The 25,242-nt window shown below is 39.2% G+C and overlaps 1 protein-coding gene across 1 annotated transcript in view; it reads right to left on the reverse strand.

Annotated features, from left to right (window-relative positions):
- Dgki (diacylglycerol kinase iota) overlaps window positions 1-25,242 on the reverse strand; it is a 423,036-nt gene that overhangs the window by 106,647 nt on the left and 291,147 nt on the right. Inside the window, 1 exon segment of the mRNA XM_042677203.1 lies at window positions 12,337-12,437. Within this exon segment, the coding sequence (XP_042533137.1) occupies window positions 12,337-12,437 (101 nt within the window).

Genomic DNA, 25,242 nt, shown 5'->3' on the forward strand with positions numbered 1-25,242 from the left:
CCTGCTCTTTCTCAGCATTTACTCTGACTTCCACTAACCCCCTTTACCTATTTCTGTTTGTGTAAATGTCGCATAACTGAGACCATAATTAAATAATGCATTGAAAAGTCCTTTATACATTGTAACCACTCATAAATAAAATGCCAACAGGACTTACTAATTAATTTTTTCTGTTCTACTTGAAGTTAGGACTACTTGAGCATATTTTGTACATTATGTCAAATAGTGCATAAATTAACACTATTCATCTTCAGGAAATTCAAGTATTGTTTCTACAGAGAAAATTTAAAGTATAGATGAGCTAAAAGAAAATGTCCAAAAACAACTGTTAAAATACATATTTTATCACAAATTCTAAAAAGAATCAGGGATGTGTGAAGCTTAGGTGCCCTGTATATGAGACTCACTTACTCAACATCTTAAAGACCAACATTATACTAAAAGGTGCCTGGAGTATTTAAAACAAACTGAAAACACAGTCTGCAAACATCAAAAGGGTGAGGAAAAGGAAAGTCAAAGAATGTTTCCAAGTGAATCAACTATGTGAAGGAAGATCAGCTCTGGGGTACACTGACTCACCTTCTCAGAGATTGAAGCAAACTGTATTCTAAAACAACCTAGGAATTTGCTGAGCTATGATTATGCGTGTTCCACAAGCACTGTGCTCCAAGGCCTGGTCTAAAGATTTATAGACACAGCATTGAGAGAAGCCAGGTGGCCGAACTCATTTTATTGTCCTGTAAGAGTAAATCACATTCCACCTCTGAAAAGCCAACCATGCTACAACAGACTCTCTCTGTCTCTCTCTATCTCTCTGTCTTTCTCTGCCTCTCTCTGTCTCTCTCTGTGTGTCTCTCTCTCTGTGTGAGAGAGTTCTAGGAAAAAGATCTGCATATTTCTGACTCATATTGTATAGTATAATATATGATTTACATGAATTTTAGCATGAGCAGAAAACAAGTAGATGAATGAAACACTGATGATAATGATTAGGATGAGAATGAGAAAGAAGGATAAGGGAGAGGAGGAGAGGAGGGAGGGAGAGGAGAAAAGGAGTAGAGGGAAAGAAAGGCGAGTGACCAGGAAGACGAGAAGAAACTTACATTAGTGTAAAAAAATGCCAACTTAATTTTGCTATTGAATGTTTGCCACAATCCTGACAGGTGGATGCCATTGTTCGGACTTTCATATGGGGAAACTACCTCAGAAAAATAACATACCCTATATGTCACAACTACCCAGGGGAACAACTCAGTGTCCACGCTTGCTTTCCTTTACCTAAGAGCCGCCCTGAGCTATTCCCACTTCCCATCCAACTTCAGCATCACAGAAAGGTGGAGTCTCTGTTAGTTTTCCACACTGAGTTCCAAAAAGTGAATGCATGAGTGGTGGGCTGGCCAGGAAGAGAATGGCCTCATTTGTTCCATATTCAAGCTACACAGGGGCCAAACCAAACCATGCCAAGCCTGCAGGAAGGAGTGGATGCTCAAACACAGAAGCTCTAGGTTATGTATTTTCATTATTGTACATGGCAGGGTTGTGTGAGCCCTTTCACTGTCCCCTCACTTGCCTCCTTCTCTAATAGGCCAGCTTCTGAGTGTCTTGCAGCCTGGGAATCCAGGCTTGCTCTGTTACCTATGCTCCAACTCAGGGTCCATAAGAATTAAGGTGAATGCTGTTCAGCTTATAATGAAATGCAATTGTATAATGTGATCAGATGCTAATTGTTTAGGAATCAGTAGGCATGGTGACAATACATCAGACTTGAATAAAAATTAGACAGAAAATCACACGACTGGTTTTCCTATTAAACTCCTTACATGAGAATTTCCAATCTTGAACTGAAAAGTTGATGGACTACACATATAAACTAAACATAAAATAATGCCATGCAGTCTCTTGACATGTGAATGTCAATCTCATACATGTGACATGTATTAGATGAACAAGATATTCATAGGTGTGTCCCAGGGACATATTTTTATTGTTTTCTGGGTATTAGTTTCCATTAACTTACTGACATTTAACACTGTCATTTGGCAGGTTTACTATGACAGTTGTTCTCATACCATTCATTGTAATGTTTAATTACTATTAAACATTAAGTATTATATTTAACTACTATATATAGAATATAGTATTTAATATTCTAAATATCATAATTACAGATACTCTGTGTGTGTGTGTGTGTGTGTGTGTGTGTGTGTGTGTGTGCCAGTGTTAGGGCTTAAATTCAGGACTGGGTTTTGTCCCTGAAGGTTTTTTTTTGTTTGTTTTCTTTTTTTGACTTGAGCCATAGCTTCACTTCTGGCTTTTTGGAGATAAGTCTCATTTCTGCCCAGGCTGGCTTCAGACCTTGATCTTTGGATCTCAGCTTCCTGAGTAGCTAGGATTACAGATGTGAGCCACCAGCGCCTGGCTATTGTTAGTTACTTTTGAACACCTTGATGGCTCCATGAGCTTGGCTTGCCCTTGATTGACAACGCAGTGTGAAAATCTTATGTGATGAGCAAAACCACAGGCCCACCCATCGGCATTACTGTGAAGATAAAGTCAATGCCTGCAATACACACACTGAGCAAATCCTTCCTTTAGTCAGTCTTAATAAGCCATATTAGATTCATCACATTTTCCTCTGAATTCTATTACGAACATGTAAAGTGCTGGTCATTCAGAAATCCTTAGAGTGATTTCAGCAGACCACATGTGAGAAAACTCATGGCAGATAACGTGCTGCACCAAAGCTTCTTACACCAAAGCAAATCAATAAAGGAATCTGCCAGACCTACAGAGGACATAAAGGGAATCGCAGCTGACTGCTTTGTAACAGAAGGAAACACTCTGGAGCCAAAGCAAGAATGAGCCACCTCTAACACCAAGTCCTTGTGAAGCTGATCATGGGATTTACACAAAGGAGGAAACAACAGTTAATTCATGCTCTGGAAGGTACAGCAATGTGTTCAACAAGGTATCACAGTGGAAATAAAGAGCTGGGAGCTCAGCATGGGAACAAAAAAAAAAGGATTTAATTATCTGACACTTTTACTATTACATTGCAAGTCCTGTTAAAACAGGATTGCAGCTAAATGGGGCCATTTACTTATTCAAGGCACAAACAAAACTATCTTCAGTGGGATCATTAAAAAGAAGGTGTGATTCTTTAGAGAAAAGCTTCTCAGAAACTGCATATGTTTGCAAGATTTGGGTTTTCCCTTCTAAAGAGACTCAGAAAAATAATAGAATTGCAGAGACTTTGTGAAGGCTTAAAAAAAGAAGTTAGCACTTTCTGCAGACAGCAATCATAATACTGATAAATGTTATAAAGTAAGGGCCAGCCACAGTGCCTGTAACGCTAGCTACTTAGGAGTCAGAGATCAGAAGGATCAAGTTTCATAGCCAGCTCATGCACAAAGTTCACAAATCCCCCATCTCAACTAATAAAAAAACTGACAAGCTCATGTCTGTCATCCTAGCATTTATGCAGGAAGCATAAATAGGATTAGAGTCCATGCAAGGCTAGCAGCATAAAAAGTGAGACCCTGTTCAAGAAATAACTAAAGCAGAAGCATGGCTCAAATGGCAGAACTTCTCCCTAGAAAGTACAAGATCCTGAATTCAAATCCCAGTTCTGTCTTCCCCCCACAAAAAAGGTCACAAAATAAAAAAGGAAATTGAAAAGTATGGTAAACCATCAAAATACAGATAATAATCCTACAATCAATGTATTCTGTGATAGGATTTCTGATGTATTGACCAACACTGGAGTTTATGCTAAGTTGTTGCCATCCTTAATCAACTCCATGTAGTATTAATGTTTAAAAAAAATCTCAATAGGCTGGAAAACAACCACAACAAAAAAAAACTATTTTAAAAAGGTGACATAGGCAGTAAACTAAGAAATCTTGTATTTGGCAATGGCATTATAGATACAGCCTCAAAAGCATAACTCATGAAAGAAAAACTAAACAAATTTGACTTCATTAAAATGAAAACACCTGTGCTGTGATGAACACATAAGACAACAGAAAACACACATCTGATAAAAGAAGTAAGAGGATCAAAAAATACATGAAATCCTTGAATTTCAGTAGAAGCGACTATTTTTTTAACGGGCAAAAGGTCTGAACATTCATATTACCCTCTCACCCCCAAAAGAAATAAAAGCAAAGAATATCAAAAGGGGCTCGATATAGTCTGTGATTAGAGAACTGCAAATTAAATTAATGAGAGCCACTACCCACTGATGATAATGCTGAGCTAAAAGCTATCAAGTACTGAGATGGACCTGAAGCCTCTGATCCATGGCTGCTGAAAATACAAAATGGCACGCACTTCAGGAGGTACCATGGAGGATTTTTACAACATTAAACATAACTGCTTAGCAGCTTTGCAGTCCATCCTCGTGTTCCTTTGTATTCACCCAACTGAACTGGATATTACATCCACGCAAAAATGAACACATTAAGTGAAGTAAGCCAGGCCTGAAGAAACATAGGTCCCATGGTTTCCCTTATTTGCAATAACTAGTATATGTCTGAGTCAAGCAAAAAAGGTCAGATAAGATGATGTTAGGTGAAATGAACCCCAAGATAAGGACACAAGTGTTTTTTTTTTTCTTGCTATTGTTTCTAATGTATTTATAAGGTGATTTATTTTGCTATTGTTTCTTGCTATTGTTTCTAATGTATTTATAAGGTGATTTTTTTTGCTTTGTATGTACCTCTTCCACAGTATAACCCCTGTTTTCACTGTATTTGATGAATAATTTGGGGAGGGGAAGGGAAAAAACAAATTTTAAATAGGGATATAGGTGGACCCATTGCAACAATGAAAAGTACAAGACGTTATGTCGAAAAATGAACTTTACAACTTTGTGGGGGGGGGGGAGTGTAGTTGTGGAGATGGGAGGGCAGGGATGGTAGGAGAAAAACAAAGGAGGAGGCTACAATGCTTGATAAGAAATGTATTCATTACCTTGCTCATGTAATTGTAACCCCTCTGTATGATATTTTCACAATAAAAAATTATTTTAAAAATGAACACATGAATGTGTACAACATCCTTTGAAAACTTGGATTAAAAAAGAAATCAACATTTCCTTCAGCAGGTAAAACAAAAGAAACCAGAGGACATGAGTTAAAGTCCAATGCAAAGGAATATGACAGCAAAAAATAAATCAGCAATAAATCACCCAAGAGACATGGTAGAATTTTAAATACAGTATGCTAAGGAAAATCTGAGTAAATCCACATAGTTCATAATTCCAACTTCATGACATTCTAGAAAAGGCAGAAGGATTGTGGAAATAGGATTAATAAATGCCAGAAGTTAGGAAGATGAATAGAAAAAAGTATAGCACATAAAATAAAGCACAGCACAGCATATTTTTTAGCGGTGAGACTATTCAGACATTGCAATAGTAAATATCTATCATTATACATTTGTGAAATCTTATATAAGTATAGGATCAAGGAAGGAAATCAAATGCATCGAACTAATAAGTGTTATCAGGTGAAATTAGGAAGGATTAGGCGGGACTGTCAGGTTGGAGGGCTATATAGAACTCTCTCCTTTTCATTTAATTTTTCTGTAGATTTATAACTATTCTACCAGCCACCAGTGGTTCATACCATGAATCCTAGCTCCTTGGGAGGCTGAGGATGGAAGGAACATAATGGGCGGCCAACCCTGACAGAAAAGTCCTTACGTCCCCTTTTCAATCCATAGTTGACTATGCAGTCTCTGATAGCCTAAAATACTTGGAAAGCTGAAACTGGGAGGATTACAGTCGCAGGCCAACCTAGGCAGAAAAGGCAGAGATGTCTCTTCACAAGGAGAATCTGGATGAGGTGGTACCTGCCTGTCAACACAGAAACTATGTATGGGAAAACCAAAATGACGATCACTAGCTAGTCATGCACCTGGGGCAGAAACTAGAACCTAATTTTTTAAATAATCAGTGTCAAACAAGGCTGAGGTTCATGGCTTTGTGGTAGAACAGGAAGCACTGAGCTCAGTCTCCAGAGAAAAATGGCATTTGTTTGCTATGGGCAAAAATTTTGCTAGTATCAGATAATATTGACAGAAAAACAAGTATGATCTGCTATGACATTAGCGCTATTGAAGAAGTCAAAGATACGATGTGAATTGGGAACTAAAGGTAAAAATCAAAAAGGAGAAGCAGGAAATACCGCCCCCCCCCAAAAAAAAGGTTGATAAGGGACAAGTGGAATCTTTCCATTTAACCTCATTACCTTGAAATATACCAGGGTTATCAAGGATTAAATTCCTACCTAGTGGCCGACAATAATAATGAGAGAGACTCAACTGGAAATATTTCAATCAAAGTTCCCCATCCTTGGGCCACAGCTATAACTTTCCAACAACCTGCCATCATTAACTGCCCGTCCCTCACCTGGAAGCAGCCAGACACATCTAATAAGCAAATCAGCATACAAAAGGAAACGGAACAATGGGTCTGTCAAAGATTTCACAGCCTCTGGTTTCTTGTGATTAAAAATGATTCCAGAGTTTGGATTCCCTAACTTCCTGCCCATAGTTAATTTAAAATGTCACTCATAAGATGAAAGGAAGCCATGTCGTATTTTCATTTCCTTCTTCTGGACCATGTGACTTTTGGGGTGTGCTTTCTATAAAGCACTGGCAGGTTCTTATAAAGTTGAGTTTCAAATTCCATCAAATTTCTTTTCATCACAGGTATAAAACTTGAGAAAGGAACCCCAAAAGTTTGCAAATCACTCATTGTTTTGTTTTAAAAAAAATCTTGTTAACTGAAGAGAAACAGTTCAATTTTAAATGAAGTAATCAATAGAAACAAAAATCAGTGTCATTAGCAAACTCTGGAAACAAATTCACTAACAGGAATTTTTACAGCTCAGACTCATTAGGAGTGAAAACTCTCTCCAGCAAACAAGTCAGAGTGAAAATTTAAATCCTATCTAGTTTCTACAAGGTTGATAGGTTTATCTTTCCTTTCTTTCTTCATTCATTCTTTCCTTCCTTCTTCCCATCCTTTCTCCCCTCTATTTTTCTTTCTTTCCTTTCTTTTTTTTTTTTAATTTAATTTAATTTTATTTGTGAACATACTGTACAGAGGAGTTACAGTTACATGGGCAGGATAATGCGTACATTTCTTACCAAGCATTGCAGCCTCCTCCTTTGTTTATCCTTCACATCCCTTCTTTCTTTCCTTTCTTTCCTTCCTTTTCTTTCTTTCTTTCTCTCTCTCTCTCTCTCTCTTTCTTTCTTCTTTATACCCTTTCTTCCCTCTCCTTCTCCCTTTCCCTCTCCCTTTTTTCTTTTCTTTCTCACTTCTTCCTTCCTTCCTTCTACCTTTTCTCCCCCTCTCCCTCTTTTTCTCTTCCTTCATTCCTTCCTTTCCCTTTCCTTCCTTCCTTCCTTTCTTCCTTCCTTCCTATTATTCCTTCTCTCCTTCCTTCACATCCTTTCTTCCTCTCTTCCTCCCCCTCTTCTTCCCTCCTTTCCTTCCTTCCTTCTTTTTTTTTCTTTCTGATTTGTATTTGTATAGTTTTAACTGAGTGCTGATGACCTTGACAATGCCTGAAGACCACAAAGGGACTGCTAAGGGCAGTCTGCTAAGGGCATGCTGCTGGTGATTACACTGTCTTGTCTCATTCTGGATGTATAGATTTTTATCTCTTCCTTCCATTATGTAAGCAATGTTTGTTAGAGGAGAAAAAAGGAGGTGCACGGTGTTTCCATACCACTTGCACATTTCTTGTTATTTGAAAATAAGCACTGGCAAATGGTTGACTAGTTCTGTTTTGTCTGTCTTCCAACCATTGCAAGCTCACGGTAAGAACTCAATCTATGTTTTCTGTTAGATGAGACGAGCACCTAGCATCTGGCCTACAACTGACACAAGTTTGCAGTTGCTGAAAGTATGAATGCATGATGATTGAATCGCTATACCACCTTTACATATTTGTCAAGTTGAATTGAAGCCAAATGTGGAAAGTGAGAACAAGGAAAACTCCAGTGATCTATCTTCTCCACTTTTGCAGGTGTTAGACTCCCAAAGAACAGAGTAGGGAAGGGAGAAAGCAGAAAATTGAAAGTGGTGGCAAATGCCAACTTAACCAAGTGCTTGTTGCCTGGATATGAAGTGTCTTCCCAAAGAATGCGTGTGTTTATAAAGTTACATCTTCAGCTGATGGCACTACAGAGAGCTGAATGGGTCATGAATGTGCTAACTTCAACAATGGGTGAATTCTCTTCATGAATTCAAATATCAAAGTATTTCTAAAAATGCATAGTAGTTGAACAATGCTCTACAGAGGTAAACTAACAATTTTTCAACTCCCCAGAATGGATTTTTTTAATGTACTGACATGTACTATTTGTCTTGCCATTATCCCATTTAAAATTCAGCATAATCATCATCTGCATTACATTTACATTATATTTGGTATCATAAGTAATCTCTAGATGACTTTAAATATCTGGGAGTTTGTGTTCAAGTTACATCCAAAATAACCTACATAGATTATTTAGATAATGGGAGAATCTGTGTAATTAGGTATGTATTCACAGTGGGCCCAGAACTAATCTGCCACAAGATAACTATGTATTTTTTAATTCTACAGTTGGATTCTATAGTTGAATTCTATTGTTGAAGTAAAGAAAGTGATTTGGAGGTGATGGCGGGTGCAGTTTGGAAAAAGCCAGCCTACTGTGGACTTGGCTGTCCTGATCTGCGATGGGTACGTGGCAGGTGACAGCAGAGCCTTGAACAACTGCCACCACGATCCTCACTGCTTCCGCCGTGGGAGAGCAGGGTCATGGGCCCACATGAGCACTGGAGGGTTCAGATCTTAGCTTACATTTAACCTTCCACACATGAGCACTGGAGGGTTCAGATCTTAGCTTACATTTAACCTTCCACACCGTATGAAGTGGCGATTACATTCTCATTTGAGAGATGAACGACGTGATCGTCAGAGAAATGACATTACTTTGCCACGGCAGCAACTAAGATAAAAAACAAATAGCTTTTGAATTTTTTCTACTAAATTGCTTATCAAGGAACTTCCGTAAGTGTAAATGCCTAAGAGCTCTAACGACTCATAAACAATCCTATTCTCATTCTTCTCAACCAACAGAATAAAGAAATGGAGACTATGCATTACATGCATTCACACAACTTTCATTATAGTAAGATAATGGACATAAAAGCACTGGTGACCACTATGTTCACGTACAATTGATGGCAGGTCCACCTACCTTTATAGAGTACACCTATTTTCAGTTGAGTCCAAACTGATTTTAACTACTTGTGTTTTAGTCCCTAGACTCTTATGAATTACCAGTCAATCCAAAGAGCAGAGGCAGCTAATGTCAGAAGCAAAATGAAGCTTAACTTTCTCTTCTTGCAGAAAACAAAGACAAATTTTGAAAAGTTTATATATTCAAGCATATGCCATCCTAATGAATATCTTTTGGAGCTATAACAGAGTTTCAAAAGTTGAATATCCTTTGCTAGATTCGATGATTGCTTGCTCTAGGAATGATCTACTTTTATAGTTTATTCAGTCGATGGTCATGATGTTCTGTCATCGTTATTAGAGATCCACTTTGATATTTATCTGTAATGTGGACACATACACACTCTGTCCTTACATTCTGCCTTTTTCCTGGAATAGACTTTTCCCTCCTGTACATCACATCCATTAACGCAAGGGCTGACAAATCGCAGTCAGTGAGGGAAACTCTAGGTACGTCATTCTGAAGTTTATCCAGAAGAGCGGAAGGAGAGATTTCAAAGCTCTTGCCCTGTCCTTGCTGCTCGGTTAGGGGATGTCCCTGGGGAAGATGGAACTTGATAGAAGTGGGGTTGGGAATATTTCAAACAGTGCAGTCATCTTTCTGTATAATGAACTAAGGAAAGCAATCAAAGGGGCTGCTATCTTGAATTGTCAGGGAGCCCCACATTACAGTTGCCACACAACCACCACCCAAGCTTACGTATATCTGATATGAGTAACAAGCCAGACACAGGAGCAGCAGTGGAGCAAATGGCCATGGCAAACAGCCACATTATACTTGAATAAACTCTTAGGGTATGCCACAAAGAAAAAGACACCTAGTAACATACAACACACAACTCTAGTTCAGACATGGTTGACAACAACTAAATGTCCTGAGAGGGCACACTTCCTTTGTTCTTGTGGGACACAGGTCAGAGAATGTGCCTGGGCATCCTCTTATCTAGATGTGTTCTGGGAACTTAATTAATTAATGCTTCTGAAAGAACATCTTTTTTGGCATGCAGCTCACATAGGGACTTGAACTGGCTTCTGCTCTTCTATTTAATTTGAGCTGTCAGCCTTCCTATGAATTTGTAGTCCGGGCAAAAGAGAGAGGGTAAGGAAAAATCTGTAACCTCAAAGGTCAAATTTTGCTGAACAACCACTGGAGAGAAGCGTTGGCATCATATATTAAAAGAAGAAGGTCTGAATCGGCAACTTTCGTGTACAAATGACAATATTGTTTCCTCCAAATTCATATCTTTAGACTGACTACTTATTACCCCCTTTGGAGTGCTTATTTGTCCTCAACAAATTTATATTGGGCCATTTATATCAAGCCACTTCTCTGAATTTAAGAAGTTTCCTCCTATGGAAGTTTTATTAAGATCAAATAAATAAAGCAGTTGCTGGGAAATGTCGTCTTCCTGTAAGAAGTTGAATTACCTCAGGGAATGGTGGAGACAGGGCCACAGAAAAAATGGAACAGATAACGGAGAGCCACAGATAAGCCCCAAACTCGCCAATGTGTCCGTTCCTCCTCTCCTCGCCGACTCCTTTTCAGAGTCGATGGTAGGCTGGAATATATTACTTGTGCTCTGTTATCTGTGGCGTATTGTTTGGAAACAAAAAATGACATACATGCTGCTTTTTCTATAATTAGTATTTCCTGAAAGTCTTAATTTACTTCACAGCTACATCAAAATCCATGTTCTCACTCTGTGGGCTAAATTAGGTGGTGTGCTAATGTGGTACCTACAATCACTCCATTCACATTAGAAAATGTAATATATTGTTCAAAGAAGGAAGAAAGGCAGAGTTTTGGGCTCCTCCTCTTCTTTAGCTCACACTTTCCAACCAGAGGAATGAGATAGAGGTGAAGGACAGAAGTAGAAGAGGAGAAGAAACAAAAGGAAAACACCCCAAAGGGTAGCAGAAATTGAAGCAGAGAGAGAACTGAGAAACTGACGCTTTTGCACAGAACTTCCCAGAAAAATTCAATGACGGGGCCACCAGGGAGAAGGATCTTTACTCACTGCCAACTCCAGACAGCAAATTCTCTGTACACAAGTAGACTTCCCTTGTATTTCCAGATTTCCCTACATGATGAGACTCTGGAATCAGAATCCAGAAATCAAACACTGGCACTACTGCATTCCTGACTACTTTAACTCATTGCCTCTTCTGCTTCTACCAGGTGCACTTTGGCCCATATGAGGTTTAAATGAGTGAATATTTGATTTATGTACAACTCCTTCCTTGCTGGTAGCCCTGTTCTGCTGTAATAACATCTTTCTTACCTTCTTTGTTCTATGATTATTCTCTGACTATGGGCATCCACAAGTTAGAAGAAATGCATAGTGTTAATACCTAGATCATCCAGGATTTTAATTTCTTCTGGTCTATGATATAGAAATGGATATTAAATAGGGGCCAGAATGTAAACAAGATCCGATAAATAATGATCAATGAGGCAAACTGACAATTCTAAGCTGTGTGTTCAAAGGGATACATAGAAAAGGCAGAATTTGAGATTTCAGCAACAGTGGCCTTTCGTTATCAGTCAACCGACCATCATGAGATGGGGCTTTGCTTTGAATGATACACCAGAATAATAGATTGAAGTGATGGCTGTACCTTTTGTGGGCAGCTTTTCCAGAGCTACCTAAGAGTGACAGAACTATGTGCCAAGGCAGGCTCCAGGAAGAGACCTCTGTTGGCACAAGATCTCCTGGATATCACTGTTACTACGTGTTGCACCACCAGCTTTCTGCTTTGCCCATCTTAGATGAAGCTGAGATAAAAGCAGTGCATAAGCCAAGAGCTCCAGCCTCCATGTCCACAGCAGAATGACTGTATTCTTCTTTCCTTCTCAGCTCTCTTTTCATTCAGCCCATATACTGATGTTCCCATGTGCCTCCCTTTCTCTTTGCTTCTTGAACCACATTTTCAAGCAGAAGGCCAAATGAATCTACCTCTCTAATCAAGGTTGATCAAGATGCTGAAGGCAGGCTGATCACATGAAATTTGACAGGCACTTGAAACTTACAAGCTTCCCGAAGTTTCTCCTTGTCGTAGTGGAATCCTTCATAGTCTTGTAAACTGATTTTGTTCACCCGGATCCTCAAGCGATCTGGGACAGACTGGGGACTGCAAAAACAAGAATCATGCGGTCAGATACAAAGGAGCGTGGGATTGGGAGTCATGTACCTGGAAGGACTTGGGACAACAATGTGTCTTCTGGCTTAGAATAAAAATTCACACTCCATCCATAGTTGTGGGTTGTTTGCTGGAACACAGCAATGGTCAGGAGAATGCTTCCCTAGAAACCACATAATTCCAGAATTTAGGTAAGAACATGGTCACAAAAAGAAAAAGAATACCCATTGGAGATAACTTATACATAGTTGCTATTCATTTCTTTTAAATTTTTAATGAGATCATGTATTTTGTTATATCTGAATCAGAGATACCTAACCTGAAATAGTGAGAAGTGGGCTGGAGTTAACAAAGAACTATAGTAAATAAGTCTAAAGTCGTCAAGCCTGGTTTAACGGTGGCCTAACCATCAGAAGACACAGAAACAAATCAGCTAAAGCTACAGACTAAGAATCCAAAATTGCTAGGAGTAATATTGAAATAGCACTCCCCTATAGATTGGTTTCAATGAAGCATGTAACAAATGCTGCCAATGAAGATGTCTCTGAGCATCCAAAAATGAAGAAAAATTAGAGATATTGTATTTTCATCAGGAAGAGGATGAAGTATATTACTCAGCTTAAATCAATCCAACCTGGTTCAGAACACATCATAAAAATTAAAGGGGAAAGAACTAAACTTAGTAGAGTATCTCACTCAACCCCAGAATTTCTATAACTAGATTTCTTCAGTTTTTTCTTAAATCCCGTCTTCAAAGCAGCTGAATCCTAGGCATGAGTTGAATGAAATGATGTTATTCTTCATCACTTCCCACTCTGGGCCACAGTATTTCTTCAGTATATTAACAGAATGCAATTCCTACTTTCTCTCTCTCTCTCTCTCTCTCTCTCTCTTTCTTTTGGTCATGGGCCTGAACTCTGGGCCTGGTAGCTGTCCCTGTGCTCTTCAGCTCAAGGCGAGTGCTTTACCACTAGAGTCACAGCGCCACTTCCAGCCTTTTCTGCTTATGTGGTACTGAGGAATCGAACACAGGGCTTCATGCATGCGAGGCAAGCGCTCTACCACTGAGCCACCTTCCCAGCCCTCCTACTTCTCTTTGAATGCTACTTTATCCTTAAACTTTATTGGTTGAGAAAATTTTCTTTACCAGAGGATTGATGTTTTTGTTCATTTTTTATGTTACATGGTAATATGTCACCAATGAGAGAGAAGGGAACGGAAAGAGGAAGGATAGAAGAAAGGAGAAAGAGAAAGGAAAGAATGGATAGAAAGAAGAAGCAATGTATAAAAAAGGGAGAGAGAGAAACAGAAAAAGAAGAAAGAGGGGACACATATCATTTCATTTCATGTACCTGAATAAGTGAGTGGAAAAACATAACACCATTATGCAAAATTTCATTTCAGAGCAAAGTATAGTACCTGCCTCTTTATAGACTTCAACTCTACTTTCTTAAAAATAACAAATACAGCTATAAATATAGATGCAAAGTTTCTCTTGCTCTCATACATGCACACATTTTAATTAATAATTTACAATGTAATTATAAATACACAAATTCAAAGTAATATCATTGACAGTAGAACTGTCTATGATTCCCTGAATTAAAAATAAGCCAATGAGGAATTCACAGAGATGGCTGTGGATGGGGGTAACAGGAAGACATGTTCAGGGGCTGTGCTGGGCCCTGTCAAAGTGTACAAAGTGTGTTTGTGGGCCATCTCCTCTGCATTGGTACAGCTTTGCTTGTGGATGAGTTGCAGAGGAATAAAACTGACCTAGTCTATATAAGCTGTGATGAGAGGCTGGGAGCTCTCATTTATAACTTAGTTAGCAGACCGTAAGTATCATGCATACATAACATTTCAGAGAGAGGTTTAGAAAGGGAGAATAATTTTAAGGTCATGGTCATGGAGCAATGGACTGGCAGGTTTGGAAGCAGAGGTTCAGTCTCTACTCCCATCGGTTTTATCCTCCACATTTATACAATGTCCCTTTAAGAAGCTGAGACTCCCTAGCCCACAAACAAATAACAAGAATGCCATGAGTTTAAGCAGCAAAGTCAGAAAACAGATGATCAGCAGGGTCAGACCATCTCTACAGAGTGCCAAGACTGTTCTTTTTCAATAAAAAATGGAAGAAGTAAGTGACATTGGCCAAGATGCATTGTATTCATAACATGACCACTGGAATTAAACCTCTTTGTACAACAATTCAATAAAAAATAGTAAAAAAGAACATGAGGCAGATATCATAAAAGAATGTGTAGATGCAAATTTATTTAGAGGGAAGTCTGGCTAAAACATAAAGTGAAAAACCTATCACGGAAATTTATATATGTAAATTGTACAATTTAAGAGTTCATATACATAAGGGAAATGTCTGGAGAAATGTTCGCCAAGCTGTTCCAAGTGATTATCTCTCTGTGGTAGGAGCTGGGAGTTAATTTGCATTGAGTATTTTCATTTTTAGAGAAATAGTTTATTTTAAAGCATGCCAATCTAAATGAAATGGTAAGAATTATGGCAAAAAAAGTGCTAAATATTAGATGTGAGTGGTCAGGAGCAATTTGTAGAATTTAACAACATGAACACAGACGGTTCTAACCAGGCTCTTATCTTCAAAATAAGGGCGTCTGATCTCAGACTTTCCAAATTGACCCAAGTTGATTTACAAAGATTGAAATTAGCAAATATGTTCTTACAAATGTAGCAGATAAGAAGGAAGTTTCTTCCAGACATCAACATAACTGATGGCATTGAGCTCCAATCTTTTCCTGTGGGCTGGGGGTTTCGAGACTGGAGACTTCACTGTAGAGCAAGTTTTCAGGTGGGAAAGAGGAATCAGAGAAGGATGTTGACCAGTCCCTGTTCCCCACTGGCAGGCGCTCTCCTGCCTTTGAGGTTACTCCACGTGAATCACCTTTCTCAAAATCAGCAATACCCGCTCCCTGTCCACTTCTGCCTCCATGGTTCTGCTGCTGCCTTCTGACTCCGCCCTACGCAATGCTGCTGCCCAAGCACTGGCCTCTGTCTCAGCAGTCTTCTGGGCTTCCAGGACATATCAGCCACATAACTTAGAGCCTGTCATTTATGTAGAGAATTTTAGATCCCCAATTGATTCACATGTTATATACTTATTCTCTGGAATGATCAGCTAAGCCAAAAAAAGAAAATGGAGACTTGCTAACTAGACTTCACATTCTTACCAATCTGACCACTTCTTGCTGTCAGCTCTCCTCTTAATACATAATAAAGCCATGTACTAGTGGCTCACACCTATAATCCTAGCTACTCAGGAGGCTGAGCTCTGAGGAATGCAGTTCAAAACCAGCCCAGGCAGGAAAGTCTGTGAGACTCTTATCTCCAGTGAACCACCAGAAAACCAGAAGTGGAGCTGTGGCTCAAAGTAGCAGAGTGAGTGCTATCCTTTAGCAAAAAAAAACTCAGGAACAGTGCCCAGGCCCTGAGTTCAAGCCCCATGACCAACCAAATAAAATACAATACCCTACAACCTATTTAGCTTCCCTACCCTAGTATTAGCGTCTTTCTTAAACCAGTATTTTCTGACTAAGCTGCCCACTGTTTTTGTTTTCTATCAAAAGTTACCACAGTTGGAGCCCATCCCCAAACATGGCGTTCTCCTGTGAAGTCTAATGTGAACGAGGCAAAGCAGCAAACCATGAGTGAAAAGCAGAACAGAGGAAAACTACATCCAAAACACTCCACGTGCATATGTGATAAAAGAATTGGGAAATACGAAATAGGCCTGGGGAGAAGAAACAGAATAATCGAAAGGATGGCAGATGGATATGTTAATGTGTAATCACCTGGTACAACCTTCTGAAGTTAAAAAAAAGCAGTAGGGATTGAGTATTCAAGTAAACATGTCTTCTTCTTGATCAGAGAGTTTCAATTTTGTAATAATCATGGATAAATCAATGCAATACAAATAAAAAAAATCTCACCAAGAAAAAAAGGTAGCTCAAAATTTTAATATGTCTAGTCATGCGCTTTTAAAAATTAAAATGTATGCGACTTGGGTGTCCTCTTTGAATAAAATTACATTCTAACTTTAAAAAGTGAATAAAAGAACTCAGACTCCAAATTAGATTGACTGGATTTGAAGTTCTTGTAGTTGCTGGTTAATTAGGAAACTTGGTGCTTGAGCTTCCTCGCAAGTAAAATGCAGACAATAATAGTATCCGGCTCACAGGGCTAGGATGAGAATTCAGTAAGTCAGGACACGTGACCTGCTTTGGAAAATTGCCTGACACATCGTAAATGCCCCACAGACATCAGCTAATATCATTAGAGTAATTATCCCGAAAACTTCTCTCTGCCAACAACTGGTTATCCGCTGCTGTCAGATATTGGGGACAGCTGAGCGCACACACTTGGATGGTCGAAGACAATGCTGACAGGGAACTGGGGAAAGTGGTCTGGCTGGTGACCTGTCATGCCCCTGGCTCTTCTCCCACCTTGTCTCTTACAAAGCCAGCTAGTGACACAAAAACAGACAGCTAAAATATGGGGGATAGGGGGAGAGAAAAAGTACAGCGATTAAATGAAAGCCAAGGAATTCAATCCTGTCCCCTCCTGTCAAAACACATTAGTGTCCCATTAATGGTTGGCTAAAGGTGGATGATGACAAAGCTATTCTTTAGAGTCTGGGGAATAGCATCACCATTAGTTTTCTAAAATTACATTTTGCTGGGAAGTTAGTAGAGCAGAGAAGACACTAACAACCTGAGTGAAAATAAACCTGCCTCCCAGCCAAGTATCCACCTCAGGCTATTGGCATACTGACTTCCATGAGGCCTCTCATCTCTCCTGGAAGAGATCCAGCAATCTGTGAACTTCCTTCTGTGGCTTCAACCCAGTCCCTTCTCACTCATGTCTTCTGTGACCCCACATCTGAGCTCCCTACATAGAGCAGAACTTGATGGCTCTGGACTCCATTCCCAAATGTCCCTACCCCAGGTCACACAGAGTGAGGGCGCTCTCCAGGGCTTCTAGCAACCTGGAAGCCATTGTTTTCCTTCTCCACAGAGTGAGCACCTGTTGTCCTGGAGTGGTAGAGGGAAGATGGAATCATCCTGCCTCTCTCACCCCAGAGCACTCACGTCCATTTGGTTTACACCTCATTCTTAACTACACACTTCTCTTTCATAGAGGTGGTTCTCAGTGATTCCTTCAAATTGTCCCTGGGTAGAATCACAACCCATTCAGCTCAAATCCCTCCCTTATCTTCTTATTCTCCCCACCTCCCTACTAGATCAACTTTCTTAGCAGAGTTTCTCTCAGCCAAATGGAAAGCTTAGGCTCCCATTGGATCTCCTGACAAGGTCTGCTGTCTTTGTGGAGGAAGGAGAGATACACATACCTCACATCATATTCTGACAACCCTATTCCTTCTCTCACTGAAAAGCATGAATACCCAGGGAACAGTGCCCTCTAATATTCAGATCATACAGCAACGTGGGTAAAGATGTGTAATCAGAAAAAAAGTTTTAGTTCCAATTCAAACTGTACCAATGAATGTACACTTGATCTTGTGAACTCTAAAGACCAACCTGCAATGGGAAGAATGGTAGGAATTTGTGTACTGAATGAGAAGACGCACATATGACAATGACTATATTCCTAGTAAATATGAAATCTTCAAAAACATTATTTTGCATTGTTACTATTATTGAATCTTAGTGCTTCCTCACTTTCTAGAAAAGTCAATTTTTTTAAGATGATGATGAGACTAGAACCAAAGGTCTCTCTCACATACACTCACTATACAAATGTTTTATCACTAGGCTAGCCCAAATTTTTAAAAATTGAGTACTACATGAGTTGAAGCTCTAATTATCAGGTAGCAGACTTTAATGTGTTAAGAATTTAGAGTTATGTAGCCATTTTTCCGCTGGATAAAAATGCAACTGGAGTTGGCCAGATATTTTTCTTGAAGATACTAAGAATACAAATCCTTCATATTGCAAAAAGAGCCTTAAAGTTACAGAATTATTCTACATTGTGTAAATATCTTTTCAAATATCAATGGTTCAGTATAAGACATGCTCATTATAACATTCACTAGGTAGATTTATTGGGTTTCATGAGGAATCCTAATTTCACCAGACATTTGTGTGTGTGTGTGTGTGTGTGTGTGTGTGTGTGTGAGAGAGAGAGAGAGAGAGAGAGAGAGAGAGAGAGAGAGAGAGAGAGAGAGAGAGAGAGAAAGAAAGAGTTGGTTTTTCTTTGCAAGATATAAACACATCACAACTCCATCTTTTTTCCTCTGGGTATGACTTAATAACAATAAAAATTTGTCTAAAGTCCTTCCAGGAAACACGAATGTGAGATCCTAATCATAATGCAGATGCAATAAAATATGTTTCTAATGAATCCTGAATAACCACTGGGATTGACCCTTAAGTTATGAACAAACTATGATTCAAATACTAATTGCTTTCGTGAATTCCTGACATGAAAGACTCTCTTTGCAACTCCAGCACTGAGAACAGCACTTCGCCCATGTTCGCTGACAAGAAATGTCTATGGACTGCTGGGTAAACAAAAAATGAGCAAGTCAAATTCCTATATGATTTTTACCTAGCTCTGGGGCTTGGATACATGTTGGATCTGAGCTACTGTCTAGTGACTTTTCTTTGTGAGCCCCAGAGGGAACTCTGGTTGGTCTGTCCATTTCTGTACTGTGATTTCTGAGAAAGGAAATCTATCTAGATGGATTCTCATTCTCTTGCATTTACCTCTAGCAGGATTCCCACAAAACAAAGGAGAAAAGAAAGGACTTATATCTAGTAGATGTCCTTACCCAACATGATAACAATCCATTTCAGGACTACTAGCTCATCAATTAAATAAACTTAAACCCTACACATCGGTACATTCTCACATCAGCTATAGGTTGAGCCTTATTTAGATATAATTATACTCCAAAAACTTCTTTTAGCAGCTTCTTAGAAATGGTTGAAATTTACATTTTTGAGCTGCCACTGAAAATAACCCCTACATAGCCAAGGAGGGAGGCTATGTTATAAATAAAACATAACATATGATATCAATAAAACCAAATGGAATCAAGGTTTCTGAAAAGAAATTTAAAATGAGTTTTTGACACCTGTCAAAGTCAAACAGAACACTTATAATTCAGTTGTCTTCTGCCTGCTGCAGAGAATAATGCCTCAGGAATATAAATAAATCTTACAGCAAGTTTTTGAGTCTTGAGAAGAATAAACCAAAATCACCTTAGCAATTGGGAGTCACATGTTCTAACTACCTGACATTTTTCTGGGGAAATCTTTATGCACTGTTAATTCTTTCTTGATAGAAAACTCTTAGTCTCTAAGACCTACATTGCTGAGATGGCTAATACGCTGCTATAGTTTACTAATTTCCAGCACAGCTCTTCTACCACATTTTCCTGTAAAATTATAGAAGCATTTAAAAATGGATGTGGTACAGTCTATGTTCAAACTGCCATAAGCAACTGAAAATTCCCCCTAAAGAATCAATCAGCTCTCCATCCACATTGTTGCTTTCTTGCTCTTTTTTTCCTTGCCAGTCCTGGGGCTTGAACTGAGAGCCTGGGTGCTGTCCATGAGTCTCTTTATGCTCAAGATTAGTGCTCTACCACTTGAGCCACAGCACCACTTCTGGCTTTTTCTGAAGTAGTTTATTGGAGATAAGTCTTACCGACTTTCCTTCTCAGGCTGGCTTTGAACTGTAACCCTCAGATGTCAGTCTCCTAAGTCGCTAGGATTATAGGTGTGAACTACTGGCTCTCTGTACTGCTACTTTGGTGAGTATTAGGTTTGAAGTCACTGAGCTCATCAGTCACAAGGACTAATGGCAAATCAGTGTACAAACTCCAAGTATAAAAGCTAAGCCCAAGTTAAAGAAATAAAGTGTGCACTTGATAGCTAATGGATTAAAAACAGACAATAAGAACAATACATCAAGGAACTTTTATGACAGGGATTGAAATAAAACTTAATATTTAGATTTTCTGGAGATCTTAACATACACAATGTAATTAATGATTTCGTGCTTCCATGGAAATGTGTAATAAATCCTGATGTCTTTGGAATATGTGATACATGATGATGCTATTCGGTGAGTGGCCACGTGGTCATCACAGGCTGTTTGCTCTGCTCAGTATCCCGTTTAAGGCACATAAAGGGGAAACAAAGGTTAAAAACAATGGAGTCTTTACTCCGTGAACTTGCCAGGTTTCTAGACAAGTAGAACAAACTCATCATTTTTAGTTTCAAGGACAAGAAGCCTGACTGATAGTTCACATACTCGTGACTCTGTGTGTGTGTGTGTGTGTGTGTGTGTGTGTGTGTGTGTGTGTGCGTGCATATACATAATATGTGTCAGGGAATGTCCAATTATTCTTGACCCCTTCAGACCATTCTGGAAACTTTCCTCTTGGAGCCACCCCCAATAGCCACAGGCCCTCAAAGCGCCCTCTTCATAGACTGCATCACCATCTTTGCTTTGTCTTTTCCCTTGACTTCACACGTTCAGTTCACGTGTGGCAACATTCCACTCCCGGGTTTAACTCTGCTCCCAGAAGCTCTTTTCTCTTCGATTTCAGTTCAAAATACTCTTCTGGTATACTTCAACTATACTTGTAATAAGTAGTTCCTTCTTCTTCCACCTTTCCCAACCCTACCCCTCTACTGGGGGTTTGAACTCAGGGCCTAGATATTCCCCCTTACTTGTTTTGCTCCAGGCTGGCATTCTACCATTTGAACTACCTGGGCAGGAAAGTCTGTGAGACTCTTATCTCCAATAAACCACCATAAAACTGGAAGTGGCACTGTGGCTCAAGTGGTAGAGTGCTTGCCTTGAGCTGAACAGCGCAGGGACAGCGTCCAGGCCCAGAGTTCAAGCCCCACGACCAACAACAACAAAAGAGTCTGATGGGCTTTTTTACCCTGAATGGCTTTGAAGCCCAATTCTCACTCTCAGCCTCCAGAGTAGATAGGATTACAGGCATGAGCTACTATCTCCTGCTCCAGTCATACCTTCTTTCTTTCCCTTGCAATTCATTCTCCCCTGAGGAGCTGTCAAAGTATCTCTGCTTCTTTGTTCCTTCCACTGAATCACAGACTGAACTTCAATCTCATACCTGGATTGCCTAGGCCCCTATATCTGAAAAATTCATCACACCACACAGTATTTAAAATGTAAATGTGATCATAACACATTTGCTGATTTGCTTCCTTCTACCAGGTAAACCATAAACTCTCCAGGGACATAAACACCCGACTCTGGCTTTCTCCTATCTTCCACAAGTTATGTTACATAAGAGGCAGGTATTCAACCTGTGTTACTGACCATTCTCCGTATTGTTATGGGAAAAGAATGTTTTTATGACAACTGCCTACATTCCTCGGCACACTCAATCATGTATGGCCTGTGATGTGTATCCATGGTCAGAATGGGAACCAGCCAGTAGGATTTGGTTCGGAGGAAAGGAGAGAGCAATGAAAGGGGTGACACTGAGCGAGACATATTGTACTCATAAATTGTTGTGTTGAATTGCAATCACTGTGTACAACTACTTGAAGATGCTGTTTTTTAACTTAGAAATTTACAAAAGGAAAAAATCAACTCCGTGGACTAAAACCAACATCTCAAATACTCTTAATGGTCCCCTATCACTCTGTGGTGCTACCTTCATGGATAGAGTCGATTCTTTGGTTGGCCTCTGCTTACTACAAATGGAAAAGTATTCCTACCTGTCATTGAATGGAGTCTCCTTCCCTTCTGTTTATTCAGTCGACAACTAGAGATTTCAATCTTTAAGAAAAATGTCTTCAAGTCCTCCCTTAAGCTTTGTGCATATGTTTCCATGCTCAAAGAGTATAAGTTAGACCAATGCAGATAAAAGACAAAGCAGAAGCAAGAACAGAGGAATTTCAAGATAGAGGGAGTATGACTTTTTGTAGCAAAATCCACACATTCAGAGCACTGGCATGAAGATACATTGGGGATGGAGGCAAATAAAGAATGCAATCCCTTGCTGGGCATGGGTAGCCCAAGCCTATAATCGTAGCTACTCAGGAGGCTGAGGACATGGGGGATTTCAGTTCAAGGCCAGCCTTGGTAGAAAAGTCCCTGAGATTCCATCTCCCATTAACCATCAAAAACCAAAGCTGGAAGAATGGCTCAAGTGGTAGAGTACCACTCCATGAGCAAAAATAGAATAAGAGTGTGAATTCCTAAGTTCAAGCCCTGGCATCTGCATGTACACACACAAATTCAATCCATATCTTCTATCACCAAAACTGAGAGTCACTTCCATAGCAAGAAGCAAATTCATGTAATGATAGCTTCCTTGTTATTAAAAAGGATTTAAGACCCTGCCATAAAATGCTAATCTGCGGTACTTTTAGCACTGTGGCCTGCACAGTGCTGTACATGGGGTTCTTCTGCTGCTCAGTCTTGAGGAAAACCCATTTATCATTACTTCCAGCGGAAGAAGGAGCCTGTGGCTTGTGCCATTAGACATAATTGGAAATTAGGGCTCTCAAGCCATCAGAACAACTCCAGATCTCCTGTGCTCAAAGAGGGACATGTGTTGATCCCTAGGTTTTAATATCTGTTTATCCAAAAGATAAAGATACCTTACGATATTTACAGTGCTCAAAATGTTCACCTGTATTATTATTCTCTCAGATGGTTTTAAGGATCCTGCTTTTATTTTCAATTGACAAATTGGTTATTCTTTAAAAGAATACTGAGAAGGAATGTGGAGGAAGTAGTCATTTTTGGTAGTTCACAGGCAAAACTAGGTGCAGCCTTATAGATGTGTCAGGAAGAACACTGGAGCTGGGCTTACAGATGCTATCCTGTTTGTCCCTCTTCTAGTTCCTCTAGCTCCACAGTGGGACTGGAGTGAGGGCCTCTGCTTAACACTGAAACAATTGTTTTGACAAAGAAGTACTTCATAAAAAATAGCAAGTTTTAAATGAGAACACTTGGTTCACCTATAAGACAAAAGGAATAGAATCAAGAATTTCGAATTTTTAGAGGTAAATACACCAAACCAAAGCAGTTAGTCAAAATATACAAGGTAGTAATGGAAGCCGGGCGCTGGTGGCTCATGCCTGTAATCCTAGCTACTCAGGAGGCTGAGATCTGAGGATCACGGTTCAAAGCCAGCCCGGGCAGGAGAGACCATGAGACTCCTATCTCCAATAAACCACCACAAAACCGGAAGTGGCGCTGTAGCTCAAGTGGTAGAGTGCTCGCCTTGAGCTGAAGAGCTGAGGGACAGCGCTCAGGCCCAGAGTTCAAGCCCCACGACCGACCAAAAAAAACAAAAACAAAAAACAAAAAAAACAAAGTAGTAATGGAGTAGAAACAAACATGGCTGCTGGATGGTTGGTGGTTGTTTGTTTCCCACAGTCTATATGTCAAGATTTGGCCATTAGTGTGGCTTTCCATGGCTTTCTATTCTCTCACATAAAGTAGACTCCATTTCTACATGGGAAGAATCCTAATGTATTTGTAAGTTAATAATGTTCCCTCCAGGAAATACACAGGAAAAACACAAAGTGTTTAACTTTGCATGGGTGACAAAACATCATTAGGCCAAAAGATATCCTACATCCTAATCAGAAGATATAAATTCATCTCTCCTGAGAACAGGAAGATATAAGCAATCAATTATAAGTAAATCAAGGGAACTGTAAGTCTCTGTAAGACAAAGCTTTGGCATTTTTGTTCCATTCATAATTCTTCTATTTTAGTCAAATGTGTTAGTCATAACTTTGGAACCCATAGAACTCATTTTCAGATTTTCATTTTCTGACATAAAATGTGTTGATGTGTTCTAGGGATTAATTAAATACAGAATCAACAAGGGTTTACTTTTTATGCCTTTTAAAATATATTCTTTTCATTTCATGGAAGTGTTTCAGCGTGTTATGACAGACGAAGAAAACGCAATTGAATTGGTATAATTAAATTGAAACTCACAAATGAAATGTATCTTGCAATTCACTGCCACTGCAGCAAAGTAAGCCAACATAAACACACTCCTGAAATACTTAAAACAAACGTCTAGATTTCTTTGCTGTTGATCTGTTCTTCCCACTCTGCATCAGAAAATAATAGGTTATTATTACAGCATTAAAGTCAATCCTGAAATGCTTCTTTTTTTCTCCTCTAAAGTCAGTAAATCCATTAACAACAATCTAAAGAATTTTTTTCCTGGGTAAAGTAACCATTTGTAAGTACATCTTTTATTTATGAGGACCAACAAAATTACCTCTTTCTACTTATACTGTTTGTGTTTCTGTAGTCTTTTATTATGATAATGCTTTGGATTTCCGAATTGAAGTAAAAGATTTAAGAACATATTGCTCAGCCACTTGCTTTTATAGAAAATAAATTCTGAGCCAAAGAGGTCAACAACCTTACTGTATTCCATAAAACTAATATTGGAAATCTAATTATAACTACAGGGCAATTTCCTTCAACTTCCTGTATACTCTGTAAAAATAAATATTTTCAAGATTAAATTATTAAGACAACTATTACAAGCAAAGGTCAATAGTCACACAAATGGTAATGTGTGTGTGTGTGCGCACACACACACACACACACACACACACACACACATACACACAATGGAAATTCAGTCAAATGTATTTAGTATCATGCTGGTTTGCACTGTGTTGTGTTCCCCCAAAACTGGTATGTTGAAATTTTAACCCACAGAGCTTCATGACATGACTGTATTTGAGGATAACATCTTTAGTGA

Source organism: Dipodomys spectabilis, unplaced genomic scaffold (genome assembly GCF_019054845.1).
Source record: "Dipodomys spectabilis isolate Male_0828 unplaced genomic scaffold, ASM1905484v1 ptg000034l, whole genome shotgun sequence".
Classification (NCBI taxonomy): Eukaryota; Metazoa; Chordata; class Mammalia; order Rodentia; family Heteromyidae; genus Dipodomys; species Dipodomys spectabilis.